Source organism: Melozone crissalis, unplaced genomic scaffold, assembly GCF_028551555.1.
Source record: "Melozone crissalis strain CALT ecotype California unplaced genomic scaffold, PUWL_Pcris_2 ptg000016l_1, whole genome shotgun sequence".
Classification (NCBI taxonomy): domain Eukaryota; kingdom Metazoa; phylum Chordata; class Aves; order Passeriformes; family Passerellidae; genus Melozone; species Melozone crissalis.
Window position 1 is genome coordinate 50,070,365 of NW_026535794.1, and position 13,042 is coordinate 50,083,406.

Sequence of the window (13,042 nt, forward strand, 5' to 3'; positions counted from 1 at the left end):
GCTGAAAAAGCACATCCCTCTTGGTTATCTTCATGTTTTTCAGTTATGTAGTCCATACATACTGAAGCTTTTTCCTCCCCTTACTCCTGCATGGACATGGCTATTACCTTCCCCTCTCTTTAACCCTTGCAGCCATCCATCTAAGATGACAATACAATGAAAATGCTTTATTTAAACAGATATAAGTAGTCTTGCAAATGAAGTGTCAATATGCATTCCCTGAAAATGGATTTGCTATGCTATAATTCTTACAGTTTGGTAGAACAAGTATAAAAGTGCTGCCAGTAAAAGTAATGATCTTGCTTCCATAAAAATGCCTGTCCATTCTGCTCATCTGCTTTAAATAATAACTGACCTAATGCAATTGCAGTCTGCCCTTTAGTCAAACATTAATCATCCATTAATACAGAGGCAGCAGAAGTGTTTGTGGTTTGATTTCAGGTGCTGGTGCTCCTGTTTATTCATGCAAAACAGAACGCAAATAGGAATGTGGAGTTCAAAACCAGCATGATTTTTACAGTAGCTGATGTGTGATATTAAGATATTTAATTCTATGGTACTCAGCATTTACTGTTTTCTTTATACAAATGCTTTGTACAGCATTTTCAAGTTCAAGGGCTGTGGTTTCTCAGTGTATGATATAATTAATTTGTCATGGAGGATGTTTTTCATGTGTTAGTTACTACATGCAGTCATTTCAGGAAAGGTGCAATGGATTTGCATTCTATGCCAGAACTTCCAAATTTTCACCTTAGGAAAAGGCATATTTCTGTTAATTTATCCAAATGTTTCAGTGCAAAGATGGAAGCTATATGCTTCCCTTTCTTAAAGGCTGAATAAAGATTCTCAAGTTGGTATTCAAGTTTTCAGTAAGACCATATTTAAGTTTCTTGATGGTTTGCAGATCACTCTGTTTGCAGTCCAGTGTTTACAAATACAGGCTGTATTAATAATGTATTTTTCCATTATAATGGAATCCTCTCTAATAAAAACTAAAATCCAGAGCCATCTCTAAATGAATTGCTTTTGGGATCTATGGGACTAGCCCTGGTTTGCCTTTATTTCAGCTCTTTTGTACGAAGAACTATTGTTATACTTTTTTTTCCCCTGCTTGTTTTAGCAACCTAGCTATTGTGGAATCATAGCTTACAAAAGCCTAAACAATTCTGTAATACTAACAGAGAAAATCATTTTTTCACCTTGAATGGAAGAGTCATATGGGTAAGATGGCCCTTCTTGTATAGATCAGATATAAAAGGATGCAGAGTACTTAGTGGGTACTGCAAGCCTAAAAACTCCTGCAGCAGCCTAGCCTGCAAGGGAGCTTTTGCTGTGTCATTGTAGGGATTTGGGAGGGATTGTTAGCTTGTTCAGCAGTGTTGGCTGCACTGAAAATGTAGTGGCCAAACTGCAATGCTTGCAGGCAGATGTGGGGGAAAAAACAAAAGCATGCTGGAAAACAAGCAAGTCATTCTAGAATATATCCTTTAGTTGTACAACAGGCACTGTTATTATTATCTGCAGTAACTGTGTTTGTGCATTCCTTTTTGACAGAGCCTCCCATGGACCATTCTGATCTGGTTGCAGAGCTACTGAAAGAGTTATCAAACCACAATGAGAGAGTTGAAGAAAGAAAGGCTGCCCTGTATGAGCTCATGAAGTTAACTCAGGAAGAGTCTTTTGGTGTTTGGGATGAGCACTTCAAAACAATACTTCTGCTGCTGCTTGAAACACTTGGAGATAAAGAGGTAAATTCAGAAACATCCAGTTCAGAATGTTAACAAAGTACATGGCTTACTTTCAGTACCTTTGACATTTGTATGAGTTGTAGAAAGGGCACAAATTCCAGTTAGTGGTGGAAAAATAAAAAAATGTGAAAATACAAAAATGCCATGAAGTCCAATTCCTCTGATGGTGAAAAGGGCATCAGTGATACTTACTTTCTCCAGGACTCCTGTTTGTGGAATCTGACATATTAGATTGAATGAAACATTTTTGCACTGAGATTCAAAACTTTTCTGTATAAAGCCCCTGAATGAATCTGGAATATCAAATCATCATGTGTGGCAAAGCATTTAAATACTTGTTTCTAAAATATAGTAATAATTGTTGTGAAGGGGCTGAGTCCTTTCTATGTAATAGAAATGCAGAGAACTATGTAATGTAGAAAACTAGTTCTCTAGAAAGGCCATGTTTCTGAAATTGCTCAGGATCAAAAAGACACTAGTACTTGTGTTTGATTTTTAAAATAATTGTATAAAGAAAAAGTAACAAATGTATTTGCAGGATGGTTTTATCAGCCCTTGTGTTTGCAACTTCTGGGTAGCATGGATAAGTCAAAATAAATTTAGTAATATGTTTATGATCTGTCACCTGCATTTTCTGCAAAACAAAAAAGAGATTGAAGAGATTCTTTCCTACTTTTATTTGTTAACACTAGATTGAGCCTGTATATGTGTGCAAAGCATGATCAGATATTTTTTCCATTACTAAGGACTTTTTCAGCAGCTGAACAAATGTGAAAAGCATATGCCTGTTTAAAGATGCATAACTCATTTATTTTAATATTGAATCTTTAGCATGCAATTAGAGCTTTGGCACTGAAAGTTCTAAGAGAAATTCTAAGAAACCAGCCAGCAAGGTTTAAGAATTATGCAGAGCTCACAATCATGAAGACCTTAGAAGCACATAAGGACCCTCATAAGGAGGTCAGTAATCAGTTATTTTATTTGTTTAAGGTTATATTATTATAAAATTATTACAAAATGAAAGAGCTGTCCAGAAAATGTGAAATAATCAGTTCTTACTGAGGAAGTATTTTTTTTTAGTAATGAGCATATTATTATATATTTAATAACAATGATGTTATTAGTTAACATGAGTATGCAAGAAAAAAGCCCCTGCAGTTCTAAAAGGTTCTTAATGGTTAATGTCATCCCTAATAACAATTGCCTTGGGTACCATCCCACAGGACCATGTAACCAACAGCGTGTCACCATGGCTCTTCAAGGAATAACTGAAAGGTGCTTTTTCCTTGTTTGGCATCTTAAGCCAAATATAAGTGTCCTAGAGATGTAAAACAAGCTTTTGGATTGAAATGAGATTCATGGTTGAGAGATGAGACTAAACAAGACAAGGAATTGTCAACTCTTTCCATTCTGCTCCATTTGAGAGCATGGCTTTGAATGGTGTTAAGGGAAAATGCACAGGAATATGTCAGTGGGGGAAGTGCTTGTGCCAGGAATAGTGAGGGGATTCAGGAGAAGGGTAAATGTAACCTTGCTCAGAGTTATTTGTGATGCCTGCATACACAATAAAGGACAATGCATGTAAATACAGGAAACACAGATACAATAACAAACCCAATATTCAACTTCTGACATCAGTGTCACTGATGCTGTGGAAAGAATCCATGTTTATACTAAATGAGTCCATCTTCCCCATGCAAGGGCACTTTGTGGAATTTGCTGTGGAGTTTCAAGCTTTGAAGTTGACTGCAATTCCTCCCATCCCATGACTTTATCACTCATTTGATACTCATTTCTCTTTTCCCCTTGCTCTCTGGATTTGTTTCATATGCTGCATTTATTACAGTGTCATTTCCCTATTGTTCCTTCTCTGTTCCTGTGCTTTTTTCCCCCTCTCATCATTTTGTGTGTTAGGAATGAGAGAGTAAAGGATGGAGAGAAAATTTTGAAGGTTTTTGTACACCACTGTGTACCACTCATTGTGTACAGTGCTTCCCCTTGTTAGATGGCAGATGCCACCACAGCACCAATGTGAACATCAGATGTTAATTTTCTCTGTGGTGCCCTTACTGTGTTTTGAGCTTGTGTAGCTGGTGAAGTCCTACCTTCTTATTCTTGTTCTGCATATTCTTCAGGGTTAAAGTACTCCTTTGTCATAGTTTCTTTCAAAATCATAGGGGAAGAAGAACATCTCTATTGGCTTCTACAGTTAGCAATCTAGGCATGTCATTAAACACACCTTTGAAATTAATGTGAAAGCATGTTTTATCAGTGATCTCTGACTCAACAAGCAATAACAAATGACAACACAAGAAATTACAGGTTTACAAAGGTGGTGATACTTCAATATGTAGTTGGAGGGTATGCAGATTACAGAAATTTTAGATCTTATTAAACAAGCAGATTTGAAAAACTGGTATGTGTATTGCCAAGGGCATAGTAGCCACAGAATATTGGGAAGAATTGTGGTTTTACAAAATAATGTCCAAAGGCTGGACTCTCTACATATTTCTATAATACTGCAGAGGTCTTGATAGAAAATTTTTATGCTCAAGACCATTACTGTTAGAAAACAGACCACAGAGTAAGAGTCTTATACAAATCCCTTTTCTGTCTTTATCTTTCAATAGGTGGTGAGATCTGCTGAAGAAGCTGCTTCCATGCTGGCCACTTCCATTAGCCCAGATCAGTGTATCAAAGTTCTCTGTCCAATTATCCAAACTGCAGATTACCCCATTAATCTGGCTGCAATCAAAATGCAGACAAAAGTTATAGAAAGAGTATCTAAAGAAACCCTTACTCAGCTTTTACCAGAGATTGTGCCAGGTCTAATACAGGTAAGGAAAGAAGAAAGAAGCAGCAAAACAGACTAATAAAAAGAAACTGTATACATAGGAGTTGCAAAGACTTTTAAAACTAGTACCACTTGGTTCTTATGAAGGATTTCACTTGTCTGATAGTTGATGGCTGCCTTGACCCAAAGTATTTTCAATAGTGGGAACAATCTCTTCGATTAGCAGGGAGCTAAATTATAACCATGATTAGGACTCGGGAAATCTCAGTAGGATATAAAGTCCTGGTTATAGGTAAGCTTGGTAGATACTTCCAGTTCTAAGAGTTCTTTGTTGTTTGTACCTTTTTCTAAGTTACGTAAATTGTCCATGTTTTATTTGTGTATAATTGTAGGGTTTCATCAGCAGGAGCTTTTAGGAGGCAAGAGGAAAGAAGCAATTTTATAAAGTTAAATAAAATTAGAAGAATATCCAAGTTTTCTCTTCCTTTGTCTTTAAAACTGAAATTTTTACCACCTTTTTATCATATCAAGAGCCAAAATACATTAATTTCCTTCATGGATCAAGACTCTTTAGAGTTGGCAGCTGCAGTCTACAGATTTCTGTCTTTAATGAGTGCGATCCACTCATACATCTGCAGGAAAATAGAGTCAGAGAAGGGGCGCTCTGGGAAGGCAGTCTGAGTGAGACAGCCAGGCATGGAGTGATAGAAAAATGGCAAAAAAACCCAAAAATCATGGAAGAATGAGATGGGGGTTAACAAAAGTCTAGCTGTTAAGAGAGTTCTTCATTCAGAGACAGGAAGCTCTAAATTGTCAGTGGTCTTTTGCTTTAAGTAAACACCTGTATAATCTAGAAAGGCTCTCTTATGTGCTCACCTGTTGCATGGCAGCAGCTTTGTTTTCAGTGTAACTTATGAATAAGACTGTGTGGGTTTTAAATTCACCCTAGAAAATAATTATCAATGGTTATTAAAATGCAGCCTGCTGTTTAACTGCATGCTCTGTATTTGTGTGTTTGGTTTTTTGTTGGAATGCTTCGTTGGGTTACACTGACTTTAATTTCCCATAGACTTCAATGTATTTATTATAGTAAATAGCTTTCTGGAGATTTTAATCATTAACTGATAAGGTATTAAGGTTAATTTTCTTGCTTTCTAGGGTTATGATAACTCAGAGAGCAGCGTTCGTAAGGCATGTGTTTTCTGCCTTGTAGCCATTCATGCAGTAATTGGTGATGAACTAAAACCACATCTCAGTCAACTCACTGGCAGTAAAGTAAGTAGAAGATATGGGTCAAAGAAATCTCGGCTCATAATTGCATCTATGAGTTTGCATTTTGCTTGCCATTGCCAGAAGATTTCAAAGAAGTGTATAGAAGTTGAAAGAGACTATCAGATGTATTAATACAGCTTTGCTGTAAAATATTCCAAACTGAGAGTCCACAGGTTTTTTATATGCAAGTGTGCAAACTTTTGCATAAAGATCATTACTAAACTGTGTTTCTTACTACTTTTTAATGCAGTCAGTTTCTTGTATGCTGGTGGCAGTGATCATGGCTGTATTCAGCAGGCTTTCCCTATTGGTGTTTCTTGTCTTTGTTTTCATGCAAGTTGTGATTGAAAAACAAGGAACATAGTATGTCCATGCTACACACAGCAGTTCCATTTATTCTTCCTCCTTGCTATTTTGCTTTCACCAGTCTTTTCAGTACCTCTAATTTGAAATAATAAGAACCAGTCTCTGGTCCTTTTTGTTTCAGGATATTTATGACTTCATTGACCTCTTTTTCATGCAGTTTTTTGCATCTAAACAGTTATATGTTAGTTGTGAATCTCTTTGTCCTTGGGAGTAAAACAGGACAACTAATTTTGTGTGTCTGTGAATAAGACAGTTCAATCTTTAAAATAGTCTCTGGCAGTGATCATATTTAAAGTGACTCTAGACAATAGTGGAAGTTTTAGTACATACCAGCATTAGCATTTCTGACTAGAGGCTTAAACCTCAGCAGTAACTTAAAAGATAAAGGAACCCAAACCACTACCATATTTAGAAAAGCATTATAATTGGAGGAAAATATTCCATCTGTCTTAATCTAGCTACCTGATATAATATTCTTTATATCCTTAGAGAAGCTTGAGCAGTTCCCTTGTGTCAAATTCTACTTGTGATTGATGTTTTCATTGTCATGTATGTTAATTTTGAGTACCTGTGTACAGTACAATTTTGCTTTTAGGGAAAAGAAAAAGGATTAATGTCTTATTTTGTTGTACCATTCCTGTAGTCAGTCTGTACAGCTTGCAAATACTAAATAGAGTTAATTTCTGGCTTCAATTTGCAGATGAAATTATTGAACCTTTACATCAAACGTGCACAAACAGGCTCTGGAGCAGGGGATACAGCAGCAGATATGTCTGGACAAAGCTAATGAAGCTGACAAGAGTTAACCAGGTCTCCTAAAGCAAGGGCAAGGCCCTCTTCAGTGAAAGGAAAATCTTTACATGCAACTTCTGGAACTTTTTTCTTGTTTTGTTTTTTTCCCCCCCTTTCTTTTGTTATTTTTCTTTTGTTTGGGGTTTTGGGTTTTTTTTTTTCCTTTAACCAATGGCTGTCCTCAGCCTGCATGAGACTGTTGCAATAGAATTATTCCAAATCTAAGGAAAAACAGTATTAACATCAGTTGATCAAAGCAGAATAAAAATTTTAAATAATCTTTATCTATCAGTTACCCTGTTCATAATCCTCTGTGTCTTCCCATTAACTTTTGCCAGTGTTACTGTATTAAAAAAAAGATTTTTTTAATGCTAATTAAAAAGGTATGCTTTAAGCTTCAGAAGTTAAAATATAAATTCTGTTGCTTTTCTTCAGCTGCAGATAACATTACTTTTTTATTGCTATTTTGTTTGAGCATCATGTCCTTTGCTAGAAACAAGAAGTGATGTGAAACAAGGCTGAACTAGTCTGAACTGCAGTGAGACTCGTTCACTGTGTTGGTGGTTCATCATCTTATTTACAGCTTGTTTGGGATATTCTGGAGATTGAGAAATATGCCTATAAAAAGAAAGCTGGATCGATCCAGTCCTGTCACAGTGATATTGTTCATTGGTTGTATGTTTGTTGCATAAATAAGAATTTGGTGTGCGCAGCAGAGGACTGGTACAACCAGTGCCTCTTAATGTGGGAGCCAGCCCTGCCAGGGCAGCACTGCACTGCCGAGCTGGTGGCAGTGTGGCAGCCTGCTGGTGAGCAGCAGAGTTCATGGTCACTTGATGGACGTGAACCATCCTTGTCACCTTTCGTTCTTCAAGCAGGATGCTTCAGAATGGAGTGCTCTGCCCAAGCATGCTCAGTATGTATTTATCTTTATCACTAGAATGTTTCCTCTCAACCTAATTGCTGGAACAAGTAGTCTTGTATTGTAACTCACATGGGATCTTATGACAACAGTGCAGAAAACTATTTATTCCTTACCTTCTGAAAAGCACCGAGATTTTTCTGCATTGAATTTAAATGGGGGGAGGGGGGAATAGTCACAAACGCTGTGGATCTCGCCACCTTTTAATTTAAAGAAAAATATATATTTTGGATGAGTAGGAAAAGCTGCACCAAATTATTTGCATGGTTTTCTTGAATAGCATCCTCAAGACCCATCTGGATTAAGGTGTGGAAATGTTTCAAGGGTTTGTTTTTCCATTTTTGAAAAAGAGTTAGTATATTGTGAATAATGGTTCTTTGTATTTATGAAGTTGATAATGGAAAGAGAACAAAGATAAGTAAATGTGTCCCTAAATGTTGTCTTTTCCTTTTTTTTTCCTTTTTTTATCCTTTTTTTTTTTTTTATATAAGCAGCAAGCTAATTAAGTGAGAAATGGGATGAAACAGTGCCCTTCCCAGGAATAGTGGAACTTTTTTTTCCTGGTATTATTTTCCCTTTGACTGTGATTTTGTCTAGTTGGAGGAAGTGTATCCTGATAAGAGAGAAAATAGTGGTGCCAAGGATGATGATCTATGCTAGGCTAAAATTCTCTCTACCTCTTCAGGGTGACTAATTTTGACTGAGCTGCTGCATATAGCACCCAGTAGAAGAACTATCTAGAGAAAAATCTTTATTTTTTTTTTCCAAATTATCACTTAATGTGTATTCCGAACTCTATTCTTCAACATTGCAGCCAAATATCATAAGAAACTACTTACATACTTTACCTGCTAGGAACCCTGAAAAACAAAACTGAATAAAAAAATAAGTCAGATGCTTATAGTTAACATGAAAGGTTGTTTCTACTTTAGTTTGAAGTGAATGCAATAGAAAGAGCTAAGATGTGGTTATTAAAGAAGCAATGCCATTGCAGAGATTTATTTGGAGGAAAAGTTGTAGAAATATATGTAAAGACTTAAATCCAAGACTGTCATAACTTGTCGCTAGCCCTTTTTAGCAGCTACATGAAGAAAATAGTATCTCCTCCTTCTTTCCTTTGTTACGTGTAACATCCTTGTTGTTTTCTACTGTTTAATTACATTGTGTATTTATAGTTCTATGCTTACCATTGTGCATATACTGGCAATAAAATGTACATAACATTACTTAAAATATTAGCAATGTATACATTCTGGTTTTTCTGTTTTATTTGATCACATGCTATAAGAAAAATTATAAATGTGATTCATACAGCATTGGTTAAAAAGATTTATCTTCATATTTTGTGCATCCAAATGATGTTTCTTTATATAGTTTTGTTACTAAATCTGACTTGGCATTTGAGAACATGCTGTGAATATAGGTATATTAGACAAATTTTTTTAAAATTGAATAGAATCTTTATGAACACAGTTTCCTTCATCTAGGCAGATTTTTTTTTGCTTATTTCATTTATTTGTATATGATACATAATTTACATTTTATTTTTAAATATTTAAAAATATTTTTCAGTCTGCAGTCTTGTAGTTTTTACATTTTAATGATACAAAAAGTCATGTCAAAAAATTGCACGAATTCTAAGCTTAATAGCCCTGTATGTTATTCCTGCATTTTGTATAGGTAATATTTATTTTCAGAGAACCATTGCAAGATGACTGTTACTTGTCATCTTTTTGAAGATGCTGTTTCATACTGAAAATATAAGTTATTGAAACAAACAGTATATATTCTGGATGAAACCTAGTTTTTTTACATGTAAACAAAAGATATGCTTTATCCCCTATATGACATAAAAATTTTGCTCCAGGTAGGGTGGAGGAAAATATTTACCCGAAGTTTGTCCATCAGTTTTGCTTTGAAGCAGTCTTTAAATGTTTTAAGTGAAGATATCCCATGTATTAAAAATCTCAATGCGATATATTTAAATTAATATTTTACTTATGATATGACTAGTTTTGTTTCCAGCAGAGATGGGGTTGCTATCTTTGTAAACAGATAAAATCTATTTATATTATGTGAACCCATCAGAATGTAATTTGGGAAGAAAATTATTTCCACAGCAGCCAGTTGATCAGATTCACTGCATTGCTTTTTGCCTTCATTTCCTATATTATAAGTAGATATTAGCTCAGTTAAATTCAAGCAATGAGTAGTCATGCCTTATGTTCCTGCTGGAGGTGGTTTCTCTAATGGATTAGCATAAAGATCTGGGAAAAAATAGGACAGTTATAAGTTGCTGTTCTTTCAGACAGGGTTTCTATATGTTCCTTCTAATATCCTGTGAAGATAGGTCATTGCAGTCATTTGAGTATTGAAATGTAATTCTTAAAGGTTGGGTTTGGGCTTTAAAAAAGAGGAAGGAGAAGAAAAGCTACATGCAGAATCAGGATGGGAAATGAATATTGTGGATGTCTCAGACTTGAATGTCATTTGCTTTAAAGAATTTTGAGTAACACATTATGTTCAGATGAAGTCTTAGCAAGGAAGTTGGGATAATAAATGTAAATTGAAAGGAGAGCTGATCATGTAAATTTTCCTGAGTTGGCTTGCTTGTTTGTTTTTGAAGATAAAGGTTGGAACAGATTGAGTTGTGTTTATTATTTGTGGTCTGAGTCACAGAGCAAAAAGAACAAACATCTGGATCCTGAAACACTTACATATTCTCAATGGTTTCTGTCCGTGTTTAAACATTTAAGTCACAAACATACCCATGGAAAACTTCTATTGAGAATGCAGGCCTAAACTGCTCACAAGTTTGAATTTTCAGCAAAGGAATTCAAATGCTGAATGTGGTATTGTCCCTTTGGAAACAATCATAAAAGAGAAAATAATTTTGGGAAATAAATCTGTTGAATTACACTACAGTTACTCCCTATGGGAGGCGAGTGAGAATGGTTCCACAGGCTGTGCTAACTTGCACTGTGTTAGGCTGGGACTTCACAAACACAGAGAAACAATAAACTTCAATATGGTGGGGATGCATAAGCAGTTTGGAACTGGAGGATTATCTGGAGAACATTATCTGTTGTTGTTCTCCCAATTAAAACAGTAAACTAATGAGTTTTACAGTTGCAGTCTACTTACAGGTAAGAAAAAAGTCAATACTTATACTGAGCTCACTTAAGAAAGCATCTTTAAATTCTCCCCCACCTGAGTTTTCCAACTCATTAAATGTATGTACTTTAAAGATTTGCTTCATAATTTATATATTTTCTTTTTTGTTAAAACGCAGAAGGTTTTCAGAAATGTGGGAAGTTTGAAGAACTAATTGTGCTGGTCTGGCAAAAAATCAAACTTCACTTACTCTTCTCCTATATTTTGTTTATGTTTCTGTGTTTTAGTGTACTTTAAGAGCTCAGAGTTTCCAAGCTGTGCAGCTTGGATTACTCCAGTTAAAGAAGTTTCTTTCTTCATTTCCTGATGGGATTTTAGAATAGTAAGTGTATTTACTAAGAAATTTGCAAGCAGTTGTTGAATGCTGTGTGATTTCTGTTGAATATAAAAATTCTGTCACTTTTGATGTATTTTAGATAGATATAAGTAATCCTAGTGGAAATACTTTGAGGGGGTAAGATTGCAAAAAATTATGGATGGTGAAACATGGAGAATACTTCTTTGGTGGAAAAAGGAACATACCTGCATGTAGATGTTTGATATCCACTTTTATTGATATCAGATAGGAGGTGAAAAGGTAACTGAACTTGATCTTTGGCATCACAGTTTTACAAGTTTTCTTTTTCAGTATCCTTTCTTACCTAGATCATGATATTGTCCACCAATGCTGATCTTTGGACCTCTGTAAACTCATATTACAGTCAGTACTGGAGATGGTTCTGATAACCCTATGTCAGGATAAATTCAGAAGCAGTGCCCGTCTGTCCAAGGAACAAACACCTGTAGCAGTTAAAAACAAATATATAGATTTAAGTTATGCAGTAGACAGATATTCTCAAAAGTCAGCTGGACTGGTTTAGGTATTCCCTCACCATCTATTCATCTCTGCCTGTGGCAGAGCCGACAGAATACCTTTGGGGGAGCTTCCCCAATCTGATTGGTCTGGAATAATCTCAGACTGGTCCTCCAGCAACACCAAGGGCTCACAAACCTGTGCCAGACAATGAAGGAATGTCTGTCCTGGGCTGAGAGGGTCTGCCTGTGGAGGAGGAAATAAAAAACCACTCACCTCTTTCTTAGCACAGTGTGTTTAACCTGAGCACATACAGCTCATGTCAAAATACCAGGGAAGATGAAGAAACTGTTGATTTCAGCTTGGATAAACAGCTCAAGTGCAAGCCTGTAGGGAAATGGATGTGTGTTCCATTTGAAATTGCAGATCAGCATGTTTTAAAACCCTTAATTAATTTATATGCTAGTCTGAAATAATACATGTGAAACGTACCTAACGGTATGCAAACACAAAAAGCCTCTAAGCTGGAAAAATAGTGATATCTGGGCTGTTACTTTGTGTCCTTTCAGCACAAATTAAACTGATGCAGATACATTTTTACACTCTAGTAAGTGTCTTTTACAGATGGTTGTATTTTTCCTAAAGAATTTCTGAGCTGTTTGATGCTGTTTTTGATCTTAGAGATGACAGCTACTGCCATGCTGGCCAACTAATCAAATGAAACACTTTTGCAAGACAAAATTACCTGCTTTCCCTAAGGAATTTTCATGCCCATTTATTATAGTCTGTACCTGCCCTAGAGAAGAAATCTAAATTGGATATTACCTGATTGTTCAGAAAGTGCCAGCTTAAACTTTTTAAAGCCTTACTTGAAGAGCTAATACTGTTGGAGGCTGCCTTTTCTCAGAAATCTATTAATTGGCCCCTGTTTGCACCATGTAGGAAGAGGTTTTTGCATAGGAGGTGGAAAAGGCAGGGTTGTTAGAAAATAAAAGGAGAGAGACATGGTGTCTATACTTTATTTAACCCCTTGTATGTTGCAGCTAATGTTCTGAAAAACCTTAATGCCCCTTTGTGATTTGTAAAGTTTTTAGGAAGGGAATTTTCTTGGAATACACAGTATCTTGATTTCTGCTTTGGGAATTGAGAGGAAAATATTGATGTTGGAGGACTTTGTTTAC

General features: G+C 35.8%; 1 protein-coding gene across 19 annotated transcripts in view; it reads left to right on the plus strand.

Moving 5' to 3' along the window:
* CLASP2 (cytoplasmic linker associated protein 2) overlaps nt 1-9,955 on the plus strand; it is a 146,286-nt gene extending 136,331 nt beyond the window's left edge. For 13 of the 19 annotated variants that reach the window (XM_054273698.1, XM_054273700.1, XM_054273702.1 and 10 more), the window contains 5 exons: nt 1,555-1,748; nt 2,580-2,708; nt 4,379-4,585; nt 5,701-5,817; nt 6,881-9,955. In XM_054273698.1, the coding sequence (XP_054129673.1) occupies nt 1,555-1,748; nt 2,580-2,708; nt 4,379-4,585; nt 5,701-5,817; nt 6,881-6,967 (734 nt within the window). In that variant the 3' untranslated portion in view covers nt 6,968-9,955. The remainder of the gene's footprint in view (nt 1-1,554; nt 1,749-2,579; nt 2,709-4,378; nt 4,586-5,700; nt 5,818-6,880) is intronic. The other 6 variants (XM_054273711.1, XM_054273710.1, XM_054273718.1 and 3 more) reach the window with 1 other exon arrangement.
* Nucleotides 9,956-13,042: the final 3,087 nt, after the last annotated feature.